The sequence below is a fragment of the Musa acuminata genome, chromosome BXJ1-11 (genome assembly GCF_036884655.1).
Source record: "Musa acuminata AAA Group cultivar baxijiao chromosome BXJ1-11, Cavendish_Baxijiao_AAA, whole genome shotgun sequence".
Classification (NCBI taxonomy): domain Eukaryota; kingdom Viridiplantae; phylum Streptophyta; class Magnoliopsida; order Zingiberales; family Musaceae; genus Musa; species Musa acuminata.
Genome location: NC_088337.1, coordinates 29,314,411 through 29,331,020, shown reverse-complemented (window position 1 = coordinate 29,331,020; position 16,610 = coordinate 29,314,411). Strand labels below are relative to the sequence as shown.

At 37.0% G+C, this 16,610-nt stretch overlaps 1 protein-coding gene across 3 annotated transcripts; it reads left to right on the top strand.

The window, feature by feature from the left end:
* The first annotated feature begins 350 nt into the window (after nt 1-350).
* LOC135597556 (crossover junction endonuclease MUS81-like) lies at nt 351-16,362 on the top strand. 3 transcript variants are annotated; one of them, XM_065090657.1, is made up of 15 exons: nt 355-808; nt 895-989; nt 1,093-1,171; nt 1,252-1,338; nt 1,437-1,559; nt 2,024-2,231; nt 2,833-2,929; nt 3,035-3,135; nt 3,270-3,412; nt 5,066-5,123; nt 5,628-5,786; nt 8,542-8,621; nt 14,705-14,939; nt 15,141-15,227; nt 15,473-16,362. In XM_065090657.1, the coding sequence occupies exons 1-15, from the start codon at nt 618-620 to the stop codon at nt 15,572-15,574; spliced, it is 1,845 nt and encodes a 614-aa protein (XP_064946729.1). In that variant the 5' UTR covers nt 355-617; the 3' UTR covers nt 15,575-16,362. The 3 variants fall into 3 exon arrangements, with proteins under 3 accessions (XP_064946731.1, XP_064946729.1, XP_064946730.1); XM_065090659.1 differs by lacking the exons at nt 15,141-15,227; nt 15,473-16,362 and adding an exon at nt 13,091-13,244 and having other exon boundaries at nt 351-808; nt 14,705-14,879; XM_065090658.1 differs by lacking the exons at nt 2,833-2,929; nt 3,035-3,135 and having other exon boundaries at nt 15,473-16,004.
* The last annotated feature ends 248 nt before the right edge of the window (nt 16,363-16,610 follow it).

Sequence of the window (16,610 nt, the reverse complement as noted above, 5' to 3'; positions counted from 1 at the left end):
ATAATCGATAGATTTTAGATTTGAATTCATATGAAAGCGTCATTTACATTGTCGTTTAATATGATAGAAGAACATTAATTTTGTAGAAAAGTTTGGTATATTTGTAATTATAAAAAAAAATTATGTACAATCATATTGAAAATTAGATGAACAAAAAGAATAATCTCATATTATTGAGGATTAAAAGAATTAGATAATATAGTCATAAGTTCGGTTTACAATTTGCTTGATGAATAAAATTTGATCTAAATGAATCAAAATCGATAAAAGAATTTAAATTGGATTTCTTTTTATCTACAAAGTTGCTCGTGACTCGACTCAAGTCCGGTCCACGAAGGAGCGTGCCTTTGAACCGACCCGACTTGGGACCAGGCGACAGCACCTGCGACGGGCCCAGAAAGGATCCGAAGAACCGCTGCGGCCGCGGCCGTCCCTTTCGATCGCTTTGAATTCTCGAAGCAGAAGGGAGTGGCAGGATGGCTAAATCGAACCCCGGGAGCCTTTTCATCGCCAGTTGATTTCTGGTTCGAAGCCTTGGATCGATTCCCTTGCTATTAGAAACCCCTGATCCCGATTCAATCGCCTCAGAACCTAGAATCTGCCGGTCCTCGTCTCCCATGGAGAACCTGCGGCCCGTCCGCTGCAGCGAGAACGAGGAGATCGGGCTGTACCTCTGGAGAAAGCGGCAGGAGATGGTCGAGTCCAATGGCTTGTCGGAGAACCTTGACCAGACGCTGTCCAAAGCCTACCGCAGCATCTGCGACGCGAAAACCCCAATCAAGACCTTAAAAGACCTGTCCCAAATCAAGTGAGTCTTATTACTCTCGTTCTTCGACTACGAGAACATGTTCTTTCTCATAAAATCTTGATCTGTACAATGGTCCAATTTGTTAGGGGCGTGGGAAAGTGGATTCTGAGGCTCATGCAAGGATTTTTCCAAGAATCTGTCGCCGATGTGCCTTCCACGACGAACGAGGCCCACGCAAAGGGTAACTATTGATTTGAACTTTCTGCTATTTGCATTTTCTTGAGCGCTTCCGTCGACTTGGTTACATTCGTTGTTCAATAAAACAAACTGTTGCCTTTTCATAGGGAAGAAAGCGAAGGAACCAAAACGTTATGTACCAAAGAAGAATTCAGTTGCATATGCCTTGCTGATTACACTTTACAGGTTGATGTCCTGATCTAATGCTATTGGTTTATGATTATTGTTGAACTCATTTGTCGAGTGGCACTTTTATTTTTCATCAGGGCAATGACCAACGGGAGTAGTTATATGAAAAAGCAGGAATTGATTGATGCTGCAGAAGCAAGTGGGCTTTCACGAACTTCAATTGCGTGAGTGGTTATTTTCACATTTTAATTGTCTTTTGAAGATGCTTTTCAACTCTTGCAACTAGAATATATTATGCTCTTGCTGATTTTGGTGTTCACAGATCAGATAAGAGTAAGCAACCTGGCCAATTTGGGATTTCATCAAGGGATTGGTATACCGGATGGAACTGCATGAAGAGTTTGATATCAAAAGGCCTAGTGGTGAAGTCTAGTTGCCCAGCAAAGTAATATTAGTTCCCCCATTAAATTGGTATTTATTAGATAAAACTTTGAGTTTTATTTGATGAAATGGGCTTTCTATGGTAACTCATGAGACTTATTAGCAGTTCATTTTTCTTGGGATGCAAATTTATATGTTTCAATTTATTCCAGAGTCGCATGTGATGCTTTCACTGACATTGTATTGTATGTTATTCCAAGATAGTTTACAAGATTGATATTAGTATCATGATATTGTGATACCAATATAATAAGCAACTATTAGATATGTCATATAAAATACTCAAAACATTCTTCAGCTATTAAATATTATGTTAATTTTTGTTTTTCAAACTCATTGTTACTTTAATTCTTCTTTCTGTGGTAATTATCAGTAACTTATGAATCTTTATCCTTAGCCAATTTCTTTCAGATATTAATTTCTATATCTCAGTTAATTAATTTTTTCTATTTGCATATTGTTATGTAGATACATGCTAACACAAGAAGGGCAAGAAGCTGCACGTGAATGCCTCTTGAGATCTGGGTCAATTGATCTTGAGCCTGCTAAAGCAACTTGTAGATCTCACAGTGCTCTTGATGGCCAAAGTGCATCACCTGATGACTTGACATTGCAGTCAGCAAGCGTGAGCTGTCAAACAGAAATGATCGACATTCCAACTGAATCCGTAGATAGGGTGAGAGCTTTATAGCTTGAATACTTTTATTATTTTTATCACCAGTATATTATATTCTTCAGTTGATCTTCAAAGCTTGTTGTGATGACACAGTGGAACTCATGGAATTTGCTACATTAGGGCAATTTGTTTTCTCCTGTATCAACTTCTAAAAGTTTGTATTTCTGTTGAATATTTTGTTCCTAAAATAACAATTTGATATTGTTATTGTTTCAACCTGTGCTAACTGTTATTTCAATTTAGCCACGCAGAAGGTAGTTAAAATCATGGTACATTAGGAAATTTTTTTCCTCATGTATCAACATATAAAAGTTTGCATTTCTTTAGAATCCTTTCTTCCTAAAAGAGCAATTTGTTATTGCTATTTTTTGGACTCATGCTAACTGTTATCTCATTTTAGCCACTAATTAGTATGCATAAGTGGAACCCCTTGCATATGCTTTTACTTACTTTTTGGCATGGTCTTAGATGACTATGTGTGCTAAGTTTTCTTTACTTGGCTTTAAAGATTATATTTCTATAAGCAATATATTTGGTAGGTAACTCTTGAACCTGTTGTGAAAATCTTAACCAGTGTTATTTTCGTTTCCAAACTCTCCAGTATAAGCAAGCTGATTTTTTGGATTCTGATCATGATTCTGCAAATCTGGAGAAGTGTTCTTACTCAACAGCAGAGACCTGCATGCCTATAGTTTTGGGTATTTTTACTCTTAATGAAATGAGACTGATTTATTGCAGATTACATTCTTTAAATGTATCTTTTATACCATATTCTTATCCAAACTTGATGGTTGTTGTTCCAGATAGTATTGCCAACATCCCTGTAGGTGATGCTAAGTGCCGGAATTCAGTTTATGCAGATGCAGCTCAGTCCTCTTTTAATTTGCGAGCTTGCACTTCATTTGTATGTTTTCTTGGTGTTTGCCATTGTGACTCAATAAAACAGATAAAAATTCACGACGAGGCTAATAATGATGAATTTTTCTCGAAGATTTAGGAAGGTTGTAGCTGTTACAGTTAATTTACATTGGATTTCAGGATTCTCCTATACACAAACCATCTGCTAATGATGCTACAAAAGGAAATGACAATGCTATTGCCATGCCACCTTATAGATCTGGGGAGAAATTTGAAAATATCTATGATGTTATTTTGATTCTGGATGATCGTGAAAACTTTGGGTTAGTATTTTTTCACAATTATATATTGTTAATTGATTTTTCTATAAATCATGATTTACTTTATTTTCTCATCATCTTGTAGTATATGGATTGCTCAAAGAAAATATAGAAAAGGAAAGAAACCATCAAAGTTTTGGATGTTCACACTGCATGAAAATTAAATGGACCAACACATGATTTGGGCTAATATTTCAACATATTTTGACTTAGGTTTCAGTTGGATGGATAAAATTACTTGAGGACGAGAACAAACGTTTATCATTTGTATACACAAAATTCTGTCTATAACCTTTACTGAATATACTGGAGGACAACTTGCTTTTATAGGTCCTAGGGTTAGTTCAATTATTTCGTTATTGACCCAATTTTTGACTGTTTGTAGTTCAGAATATATCTTACTTGACTATACTGAAATATACCGACACTTCAAAAAATTTTAGAATTGTTTTTAAATTATAAACGACTATAAATATCAAAGAATAAATCTTGATCAGGTACCAATACCAATCAATGATCTTATTGATTTAATACCACATCACGTGTCACTACAGTTCGATACTAGATGGATTCGCTAGTATTGATATTGGCCCAATAAATACCTACTAAATCCTGTTTTATTCTTTTCCTTAATGGTGAATCAAATTCTTTAAGACCTTGAAATCATTCGTCAAGAACACAGTCTGAAAAGATTCTAAAATTTCTTGTAGTACATGATTTATATACTACAAATATATAATTGAAAATCTTGTAAATTCATGGACTTAAAACTATACAAGTCATACATTATTAATTGTTATTATTATCATAAGGATCGCTGTGTTGGAGTCAGAGGTGAGTCACAGTCCATAATGTGAGTCGATTGGAGATCAATATTATAATTTTGATACAGATATATCCTATGTTACTATTTGAATCAAATTAGCATTATCTTGACATCTTAGTCGCTTAGTTTAATTGGGATGGTAGCCCACTTGTTAAATATGCTGCTATGACTGATAAACTAGTGGAGTCGTGAGGCCACAATGACTATTGGGCGATAGAATTGCCATTGGCATAGCAACGCCGTATGCTTGGGAAGCTAGGACCAAGTATTAATGTCGTATGTGACCAATAAAATCCATGATGGTAGTAAGGCTATGATTGTGATGAACTCCTGTCTGACCCAATCTTATATTCTTACCTATGTGCTCTCATATCTTCTTGGAAGTCATCAACAATTTTTACCTTGCCCTTGTCTTTTCTGCCATAGACTAGTGGTGGATGATCTGAAGCTATGATTGTTATCATGTGGGGTATGAGCAATTCTGCATATCAGGAACATGAGATTGTTGACCTTGGCCATTGTCATTAGTAGACTGTCTAACTAATGGAAATGTTTCTAGCTGATTCCGACCAATTTATTACTGTGATATTGACAACATTGATCAAAATTGAATTGGTCTGGGATGATTCTAATATAGATCAGTTGTATTGTATTTGGAATCAATCAATACTGTGAAGTGTGAACTATGGTTTGTAGATCCATCTTGTTCTATTAAAGTTCTCTTTGGGCTTTTCAACTTGATGATTCTATCTTTAGAACAACCATACATGGGTTAGTGGTTGTAAAAATCAACTAACAGTTTTCACCTTTTTGTTCTTAAATTTTTGTAGGTCCCGTTCAAGAAAAATTGTTGATAACATACACACTCAGTTCAACATCTTAGTAGAGGTGAGTTCTTTTGTTTACTTAGATGATTATACTGTTTTAAAACTTTGTTTACCAGAGGTTAGTATTTGATCTTGGTCCATGTCACTTCTTTGTATGTTGATGACATCACTTTATTTGCTTTGATAGTAAGTGGTTGTTTGTCCAACGGTACCTGATAACCTGGTCCTGCTGAGAATACTGCTGACTGCCCAAAACAGCCTTCAACAGGCCCAAACAAGGCCCTTGTCTGGTCGATCATGTCTAACCTTTGACCACATTAATGGTTTTTCTTCTGGGTTTGCTTCTGGTATGGGTCTCTCCATAACAAGACCTATAAATGCTTCAGTAAGAAGAGGCTAGTCTTTGTAGATTCAGGATGCTCCAAGTGGGTAGGAATAATAAAGAAGACTTGATGCACATATGAAGATATGCTCTGATTTGATGCACATTTTTAACATATCCATCTGAAATTGATAGTCTTTTTGGTAAACAATAACAAATTGTTTTTGTTGATTTTCTTTCCAGTTTAGGCGTTTGCCTGTTGGAGATGGCATTTGGATTGCTCGACATAGAGGGTGTAACACTGAGTACGTGCTTGATTTTATTGTAGAAAGAAAACGAGTTGATGATTTGTGCAGATCAATTAGGGATAACAGATACAAGGATCAGAAATTGAGACTACAGGTATTGGTTCTTATCCAGGTTAAAGATTTCCTTACCTTGCATGTTCCTGATCGAAATTGTGTTATGCTAGATTAGCCATGTTGTAGTAATTCATTTTTTAGACAGACAAAAATATTATCGTTGTTTTGGTCATCTTGTCGAGTGTTTAGTGTTTTAGAAATCAGCAATTTTGATAAAGTTGAATTGAAAGTTAATGTGTAGTTTAAAATTTAAAATTGTCACTGGGTTGCTATATTGTAGACTTGTATATTGTAGACTTGTAGACTACAAGTCTTTGCAGTTTAAATTTAAATTTTGATAAAGGAAATCTTTGTAATTTGGTTGCCACTGGGTTGTTATATTAAAGACTTGTAGACTACAATTCTACAAGTCTTTGTAATTTAAATTTAAATTTTGATTAAGGAAATCTTTGTAATTTTGTTACATTGTAGATTTGGAGTTTATAGTTTGAAGTAACTATTTTGATTATTGCTTTACAAAGATTAAGTTTAGTACAAAGATCGAAATTTTGTGCCGTATCGGTGTACTGAGCTTTGCTCAGTATGGTATGATACGACCTATTGAGTGGTACGCTTAATTTAGGCTTAAAATCCTCTCAAAATATCTAAAAATAGAAAAAAAAAGTTAGGATAGGGTTTTTAAGTTAGAAATAAATATACATTTAGTGTAAGTTTAGCAAAATCAATGTAGATTAGGTAAGAATAGTATCACATATCTTTTTCGGACTTTAAGGAATAGCTTTGTGCAATGTTCATATTTCGATCAATTACGGATCGTCCTTTGCTTGTTGTAGCTTGTTTTGAAATAAGTTACGTATCTTTATCGGAATCTTTTTGCATTTTGTAACATTAGGATCCCCGTCGGCCAAATGCATCTTCACCCGAGTTATTCCTCCACCCTTGTCAATGTTGTCACAATAAATACATTACTAATGATGACGGTTCTCATCTATCTTTCGGGCATGAATCCATGCATCATAATGTGGTTATTCTGTTGATGACATGATCCTACTAAATTTAAATCAAATAAGTTATAAACATGTTGAATTGACCTAATATCGATAAAAATCACTAATCGCAGCATTAAATAATTTTATTAAAACATAACTAATCCTATTTTACTATCATAAATATGTGAAACACTTAAAAAAATTAAATACGTAATTTTGATCCAATATATATCAAATATGATGAAATCATCATTAAATACATTAATCACATGATTAACATAGTTAATTATCTAGTAATTACTTCTCTTTCAACATTATAAACATATCAAACACCCTAATAGGTATTAAAGATATTGAATTGACTTAAAATCGATCAAATTTCGATTAAATCATCATTAAAATCACTAATTATAACATTAAATAACTTTAATAAAACCTAATTAAACTTATTTTACCATCATAAATATTTGAAACGTATAAAAGAAACATTAAATATGTAATTTTAATCTAATATATATCAAATTATGATGAAATCATCATTAAATACACTAATCACACGATTAACATAGTTAATTACCCATTAATTACTTTTCTTTCAACATTATAAATATGTCAAACACTCTAGTAGGTATTAAAGACATTGAATTTACCTAAAATAGATCAAATTTTGATTAAATCATTGTTAAAATCACTAATTGCAGCATTAAATAACTTTAATAAAACCTAATTAAATCTATTTTACCATCATAAATATGTGAAACATATAAAAGAAATATTAAATACGTAATTTTGATCAAATATACATCAGATTATGATGAAATCATCATTAAATACACTAATCACCTGATTAACATAGTTAATTACCCATTAATTGTTGAATCTTGGATTTTGATAATGAAATCAATTAATGAGTTTACGATCTAATCTGCGTTTTGAGTGACGTAGGACTAACTTCGATCAAAAAAGGCAAATTGATTAAAACAAGAGGAATTGGACATTGGGCCGGAGTGAAACATGTCAGGAGATTAGATATAGCCAAAGGATCAATCGATGCACCGACAAAAGGACTTTGTGCCATGAGTTCGGGCATCGGGCTGAAGGATCGGATATTGCGCTAAGGAGATTGGATGTTGCGGAGATCAACATGCTGATTGGGCAATACACTGAAGGAGAGGACGAAACGCTGAAAGATCGAAAGAAGCACCGGATGAACCAATGACATGCCGAACAACACATGATTCATGCTTGTAATAATTTGTCTAGATCGAAGTAGTTTAGGTCTAATTGAGTTAGTTTTTAGTGTAATCAGGCTAACTCAATTAGGGGCCCATTGGGCTAGAGTTGGAGCTGTTTTGGGCCAAAAGAAAGGCTCATTCAATGATCCTTAGTTGGCCCAAGCGGTGGCACTGCTAGGGCTGGTTGTGGCACCGCCTGAGGCTCGACCTCCCAGGAACACTATTACAAGTTGGTAACAGTCGAAATTTCAACCGTTTCCTCCCGATACGGCCTCGTATCATCCGATACCGAGCTATATCAAGCTTTCTGCCCGGTACGGACGGTTATCATTCGAAATTTAGAACCTTGGTTTGGTGTACACAAAAGGAACTATTCAAAATTTATGTTAGAATTAAGGCTTGTAATTTTAGGTACCAGATCCTTTGTTGTTTTTCTGGAAGAAGGGGATTGGAGAGGAGGAGAAGAAGAGGAGAATAAGAGGAGGCGGTGGAGAGGATGAGTAATTGTGGCTGTTGGTTTTCTTTGTTTATACTGGATATGGCGTTTATCATTTTCTATGAATTTATGCAGAGATGTGGACTTCAGAAACTGATATATCTGGTTGAGGGTGATCAAAATTGTTTGGAGGCAGCTGAAAGCATCAAAACAGCGTATGTACACAACTAATGTTGTTTTTTAAGTTAGTTTAACCTTTTTGTTCATTTCAAATTGCAAATGCTTTACCAGTCTATGAGCTAACTGATTTTGTAGTTGTAGATTATGATATGTTTCTACCTGAATGCCACTTCATGAATTTTAGAAGTTTAGTGTCTCCCATGAAGTATATATGCCTAAACAAAAAACTTTTAATATCAATTCAATATAAAATTTTGGCAACCAGTTGAACCAGTATAGTATTGGTACAAGGTGATACACCAGTAAGGTGTTACATGGACCTAAATTACCCGACATCACCAGAGAAAAACAAAAGGTCAAATACCAACCGAAACTGATTAATATCATTTGCTACCCATTTTTAGTTGGATCAATGCATATTGAATATTGATCCTTAGTTAGATTGATAAGCACCAATCAGTATGTACCAATCCGATTGATATTTAAAACCTTGCTTAAACATGTTTTGTCATTTAAATTTTTGGATTATGGTTGACTTTTAGCATGACTTGTTATTTTTATGATTATGAAAATTTTATATAGATTTCATTATATTAGTTTAACATTTTTTTTATCACTTGCTATGTGAAGATGTTCAAGATGTTTACAATGCTTGATGTGTTTCTTATATTTATGATTAAGGATCACCTTGCTAATTGAAACCAATGTATGCAATACCGTACCGTACCGGTGTTTCGAGGTTGGCTCGGTACGGTATGGTACCATGTACCGCTCGGTAGACCAGGGCGTACCGAGCGGTACACCAGGGCGTACCGAGCGGTACACCAGGGCGTACCGAGCGCTACACCAAGGCGTACCGAGTGGTTTTAAATATTTCTTCCTCTTACTGTAGCACTGTAGCACGTTCCGTCCGGTAGTGGGCGATCCACGTACTGGTATGTCGTCGGACCGGTACATACCGCCCGTACTGGGCGGTACTATTCAAAATTGCATACCATGATTGAAACATATCATGCTTGAATTTTTTTTGAATTCAGAGTATTGGATAGCTGAAAATGATTGTTGCTCTCAACAACTAGAGCGTTTTTTAGCTCTCGTCATCATTATCCTCCTCTCCTTATTCTCATCCTCCCAATTTTCTCTTCTTTTTCTATTTTCTTTCTTATGTGCCAATTGTATCTTGGTATGCCATGGGGCTAATTACTAATTACCCCTTGTAGTTAGCTACATTTAGCATCTCGATCCCTACATTTTAAAAAGTTACATTGACATCCGTACAGTTACGAAAGTAAAACATCTAGGTTTATTTACCCTAACGCCATCGGTTTTACCAACGAAAATATGAAAACAAAGGGCAAAAAGATCATTTTAACGTTCCAATTAGTGGTGGCGGACAATGGCGTCGCTGGGGGCCATGGGTGGCTGTTGTGGATGAGGAGAGCTGAGACTATAGGTGAGGGCCGCTCGGCAACTGTGTCGATGATGGGTATGACGGTGTACTCATAATCGAATTTTAAGGCCCACATTTTTCTTCTGTCGTCGGATATGTCTGTCGGGAGCTCGACAATTGCTACCATCCTTCCAGAGCTTTCCTTCTCGATTAACAACAACTGTAGTGAATAGGAGTCCTCCGACAAGCCCCCTATCTCCCCTTTTTCATACCTATGTCGGAAATGATATGGTAGCGAGGGGAGCGGTAGGAGCTTCGGGTCGAGCGACCCACCTATTAGGTTAGCGGCGAGGCGACCACCATCTTCGTTATAGACACCACTACGACCATCATCATCTGCATCGATGTCGACGCAATTGTCGAGCACCGAAAGGGTCGTCGATGCTGATGCCTAGTGGCTCTTTCGTTGCTTGGCAATTGCATCAGCATTAACGCAAGATGGTGGTGGCCGCCACGACGTCTACGGCAACGATGATCGCTGCCTCGCCACTAACCTGTTGGGCGGATCACCCGACCCGAATCTGGGGTCATTGGAGCTCCTGTCGCTCTCCTTATTGCTAACTCAGTTCCGACATGGGCATGAAAAAGTGGAGATGGGGGGCTTATCGGACGAGTTATATTCCCGCAGTTGTCGTCAACCGAGAAGGGAAGCTCTGGAAGGTTGGCAGGTGAGCGATTGTAAAGCTCCGGCGACGATAGAAAAATGTGGGTCCCGGAATTTGACGTTGAGTAAGTCATCGTACTCGTCGTCATTGCAATTGCTAAGCGGCTCTCCTCATCTACAATAGTTGCTTGCGGCCCCCAGCGGCGTGGTCGTCTATCACCACCAACTGAAATATTAAAAATATTTTTTTACCCTTTGTTTTTGTGTTTCCATTGCTAAAACGGATAGCGTTAGGGTAAATGAACTAAGATGTTTCACTTTCATAACTATAGGGATGTCAATGTAACTTTTTAAAGTATAGGAATCGGAGTGCTAAAGGTAGCTAACTACATGGAGTAATTTGTAATTAGCCTGTGTACCATGTGTTAGTACTTGCATGTGCAGACCAGCCTGACCAATACAAGTCAAGGCCAAAACTTGAAACCATGTCTTTACCAAGTTGCGCTTTATGTTGATATGGGTTGTTATTGGTCCTATATGAACAAATATGCTGAAATAAATGCTAGATAGGTTTTTCTCCTTTATAATACATATTTGATCATGATTCCATTTCTTGTATGTTTTTATTAGCTATTATTAATCACTTCAAGAAGTAGAAACATCCTAGTGGTTAGTGCATTGTTGCACAAATAATGAATCTCAAATTCAAGCCCAACATGATCGTCTTGTAATAGAAATTTCTTCTAATTTTTTAAAAAATAATCATATCAAAGGATAATACAAAACTTTTAAGAAGCTGAAATTAGCTTGTATACAATTCCAGTCATACATGAGATTGAGATTGATATTCACAGTTTGCTGCATGCGTAAATTTGTATGTGATGCCTGTCTTAAATATTACCTCAAGAGATGTGGCTGAAAGTCAACATAATAAGTTTTCTGAACCCAAAAGTGATATCTCTCTCATCACATTTGATATTGGGAGATATTGTGGTACATGTTAGTCAAGTGGGAAATTCATAGTAGCTTGATCACTAATGGGGCAGGGGGCCTCCCTGTAGCAACTTGATATGTTGCTCCATTTGGTAGACATTAGAGATGGAGGTCTACTAGAGGGGGAGGTCATACCCACATTTGCTATTTGAGCACTACCGTTACTATCACTATGTTCCTCTTTCGGGCAATAGGAAGTCTTTGACTCAGCAAATTAGGACCAATTGTTGTTAGTGATTTTAAAAGGTGCTTGGGCGCTTGGGTGAGATGGGACGAGGCCTAAGCGCCTCGCATAGTAGTTGGGCGATGTACTTCAGTGAAGCATCGCCAGGGCGATCGCCTGAACCCAGGTGTCAGGTGCCTTGGGCGAGCACCTAGTTGAAGCAAAGCAATCGAACCAGATGATCAACTCTGGTTTGGTTGAACAGTAACTTAGTTTCCCCCCTCCCCCCAATAAAAAGGGTGAAAATAAAGCCTTGATTTTCATTAGCAGTGGCATGAGTAAATTTCTGCTTCCTTATCCATGCACCTCCACTTTGGATCTGGTAAATAAATGACCTTTTGTCACCATCGATACTTTTGTCAACATCATTGTCATTCGAAACCTCACCACTGGCATTCTATACAATGGTCCATAGAGGACTGGTTTCTGTGCCACATCAATATCTTGAACATTTGATGTTCAAATCTAGCATCATATTTTCTACGTATTGAGCCACCCTTCCTAGAAGCTATGATTCTGTCTCGTTGATCTAAGATTCTACATCCTGATCTTGATTTGTTTCAAAATGAACCTTGATGGATTTCCTACATCGTCAAGCTATGGATCATCTTAGTTGCAGATTGTCTATACTCCATCGAAGTATCTAACTCATCTTGTAGTAACTGGGAGAAAAATAGTTCTACCTTAGCCTCCTCCCTTTCTTTGTCCTTAGTCATTGATGCAAAACAAAGTAGCACAGTAGGGCAAACTTGTGCTCTAATTTTGATATAGCATCCACAGTTGGTCAAAGGGTAACATACTAATTCAAGGACATCTAAATCAATAAAAATTCAGAAAATGAGGGGTAGGCGACTGTGGTTCGAAAGAATTAGAAGCTGGAGGAAACTTTCTATCACAGAGATAAGATAGACTGTGGTTCATAACTTTGTATGAATCTTCTCAAGCTTCTTCGATTAAGTTTGGGATTGCACCAAGAGGCCAAAAACAAACTTATTTGCTCATGTTTGTTGACCGAGCAATCTTTCTCTACTCCAAAACTGAGTAGGAAGAGAGCCAACTGACAAATCAACCCATGCAGACTCACTTAGCCCCTCTACAACTTTTAGTAGGCATCCAGAGATGCTCCAATATGTCATGAGTTGATAATGTGCTAAAGCAAGCATCTATATTAGTTGCTCAAATAATATTGCTTAAAGGAATCAATGCTTGACATGTTCCCTATGCAAATTATTAGTACAGGTACTATAACAGATGGGAATTGCACACATGAGAGCTTTGGTTACAAAAGGATGAATGCGGTGATCCACTTTGATCTCATCTTAAATCTTGATGGTGAGGTAATGAAAGCCGGTACCTGGTCAAAACAAGGTGATGGAGATAGTTGGAAGGTAGGTACTTAATTTTGACTACTTTTTGGTTGGATGATCTATGGTCTGCAAGCGGTGTGCTCGAGACTTAGGTGGTGGATCCTTTCTATTCATGCGTTAATTTGAAAGTATGTCATTCTTTTTTACCTTTGTTAAGATCAGCTTCTAACAAATGACTGGAAGGCAAGGTTTGCCCACTTTTATTTTGCCAAACACTACACAATTGATGGGATGATGATAGCATTAGGTAGTGAGAACAAGGCTTATTTGTGCTAGGCAGGTCAGCCCTTGCATCAACATGAACTGAGTGGAGAAAGAAGTAAAAGGGAGAAGAACGTGATACTCTTGGCTTTTAATCAATCTATCCGATAGCAGAAGTATTTATGTGTGTGTGGCTGTTGTCTTCTTTTAGTGCTTTTATGGGCTGTATTCACTGAATGGGATGATGATAGCATTAGGCAGTGAGAACAAGGCTTGTTTTTGCTAGGCAGGTCAGGCCTTCCATCAACATGAACTGAGTATAGAAAGGAGAAGTAAAGGAGAGAACAACATGATACTTTTGGCTTGTAATCAATCTATCTGATAGTGGAAGTGTTTATGTGTGCATGGCTGTTGTCTTCTTTTAGTTCTCTTGTGGGCTGTATTCACTAAATAGGAAAATTTTACCTATTATTGATTTAATTTGGTTTCTTGAGTAATTTCCCATTGAATTAAGCTCTATTTGTATAATATCCGAAAAAAATTTGATAAATGATATATAGTCCATGTATGATGTGACAAATGGTTGACATCAAGGTTTACAATACTGTATGATATGGTTCTACAGGTGGTATTTACTGGTTTGACAGCTAGGGATTCGGACCAGGGTAAACCAGGTGGTACTCCCAATACAGGGCTTGTACCACCTGTGGGACAGTTCTTTTGGTTGTTTACAGCATTTCTTTCAGGTTTTTTTTCCAAAACTTGGTATGCATTGACAATATTGGCACGTGGTACACCAGTATGGACTGGTATAGCACCGGTCCAAGTCATGACCAATACACTACCAGTACATGAAATTGTGAACCTTGGTTGACATTTGTGTGAATATTAAAATGAAGATTAGTAGAATGCATAGAGATGTGTCATGTTCCTTGTACACCTATGATGTAACCTGAGTTTTCTTAAGGCAGTTCCTTTTATATGCTGATATTCATAAGCATGTGAGGAAGAAAGCATAGCAAATTCATTTCTTAAGTTATGAAGAACTTTTAGCTGTTTTTCTCCTTGTGGCCTTCTTAAAAGCTCAACAGTTTGTTTAGTTTGCTGGAAATAAAATGAGATCAGCAAATACTAGTTTTTTTCCATATCTTTCTCAATGTTACTTTGGATCTTGGTATGTAGCAGTCTGCATGTTGTCATTGTCTCTGTTCCTGTAAACTTCAAAGCTGTATCATCTCATGAAGTTTCAGTACTGATGCCAAGCATGTTTGTTTTTTCAGATGTTTTACAACAGAAATATTGGAAGGATTTGATGTACAAAGGACTAGTGGTTTTGCTGATACCGTGAGAAGATATGGTTATCTCACAAAATCAATTATCCAATACTACACCATGCACTTCATTGACAAGGCTATGTGCTCTAGAGTTTGCCCTTCGTATGATGAGTTTGTTAAGAAGTGTCAAGATCTTGAGAAGATGACCATTAGTGATGTATTTGCTCTCCAACTCATGCAGGTGATTGTGTCGTCATATTTGCTCAAGATTCTGTCCCTCTCAGAACCTGATTTTGTATTACTTTGCTGATATTGTGGCTAATCTTAGATTCTTACACGTGATAACTTCATTTTTGCTCCACCGTGCATTTTAAAGTGCATAAGGGATCATACATCTTTCTAATTCATGCCCTGGGTCAATGCTTGCCTTTCCATATTTCAGGTTCCACAAGTAACAGAAGAGATAGCTCTTGCAGTTGTAGACTTGTACCCAACTCTGCTGTCACTGGCTCAAGCATACTCCCATATTGTAAGAACCCTCTTTTATTGCTTTGAGGCCCTTGCTATTGTGGAACTTTTCCTGTCTTAGCTTATCGATAAACACTGTTTTGTACAAAGTTTTGTGAAATTGGTACTGATTTTTCATGTTCTTTAACTGTGTAGCTTTTAAAGAAGTTAAGGAAACATTTGTTGTCTTGCTAGAGAATCTTTCAGTTTCTTTTAAGATGAAAGCCTTAAAGCATCTTATGACTTGATACTGGCTGGCTTTGTTAGGAGGGGGACCTTCGTGCTCAGGAGGAATTGCTGAAGAATAGGAGTAAAATTATTAGTGCAAGTGCCAGCAGGAACATCTTCAAGCTGATTTGGGGTCGTTGATGTGTTTGTCCTCCTGATGGGTCTTAATCTTGGTCAGATGAGCAAGCAAAGTCAACATAGCAATTATGCTATTTCACAGATCTCTTTCCACTGTGTAGAGAGGTTCTGGTGCTATTTGGTTCTTCTGTCAAAGCATGGCAAGCAGTTCCACCTTGCAATATTTAGTTGACCCTTCCCTCTGGTTTAGTGCCATGTATCTTGTGTCAAGAAACCACTCTATGTACAACAAGGCCTAGCGCCCTATCGTTTGGAACCATTCCTAATTCAGGAAAGTCCTCGAGTGAAAAAGCAAGCTTAAAGATTGAGAGTCATGCTTGGCTGCCCGTGATGCAATGTTCAGTCTTAGGAATTCAGCCACCCAATGTAAGAGGAGAGCTACCTGTTATTGTAAACACAGTATTCTGTAGCTACAGACCTTCTCAGTTGAGCATATGTTGATCCAAGATCCAAGTCTGGAGAGAAAATGTTACTGGGAGGGATCCTCATCCAGCTGTTCTCAATCTTCTCGCAACATTTTAAGTCAAGGAGGTTGTTGGTGATGAACAAAAGTTCAGCTTGCTGAAGCACTTCACTTTGTTATCTGAAGCTGAGGGAGATTAGCTTATGCATTCCTAACAAATTAACAGCCGAACAGGTACGGGATATACTATCATCAGTAGACTTGGGAGTATAGTAAAGTGCTGATTTGAATGTTATCGAGATGAACAGTATAATTTAGATTTGAGATGGTAGTGACTTCAGTTGTTATCTTGGGATATGATGATCATTTCTCCCATGTTCTTATTTCAGCCTATTATGTCTACGGTGACTCATGTTTCTTGCCAAAAACGGATTTGGATAGCTCCAGGTATTCTTATACTCAAAGAGTCAATGTTCTCATTCATCATTCGTTTACTATATTTGATGCTAAGCGCTAATCATTGAAGAATGAACTGTATAATGTTTGATAAATTGGAAACCCTAAACTATAAATGTTACTTTTGTCAAATCTTCATTAAGGACCACTCAAAACTTTATTCTTTAATGTAAGAAGCAA

Coding starts and splice junctions, on each gene's coding strand:
- LOC135597556 (XM_065090657.1), top strand. CDS start 618: ATGGAGAACCTGCGGCCCGTCCGCTGCAGCGAGAACGAGGAGATCGGG. Junction 3,136..3,269: donor TGCGAGCTTGCACTTCATTT/GTATGTTTTCTT, acceptor ATTGGATTTCAG/GATTCTCCTATACACAAACC. Junction 3,413..5,065: donor GATGATCGTGAAAACTTTGG/GTTAGTATTTTT, acceptor AAATTTTTGTAG/GTCCCGTTCAAGAAAAATTG.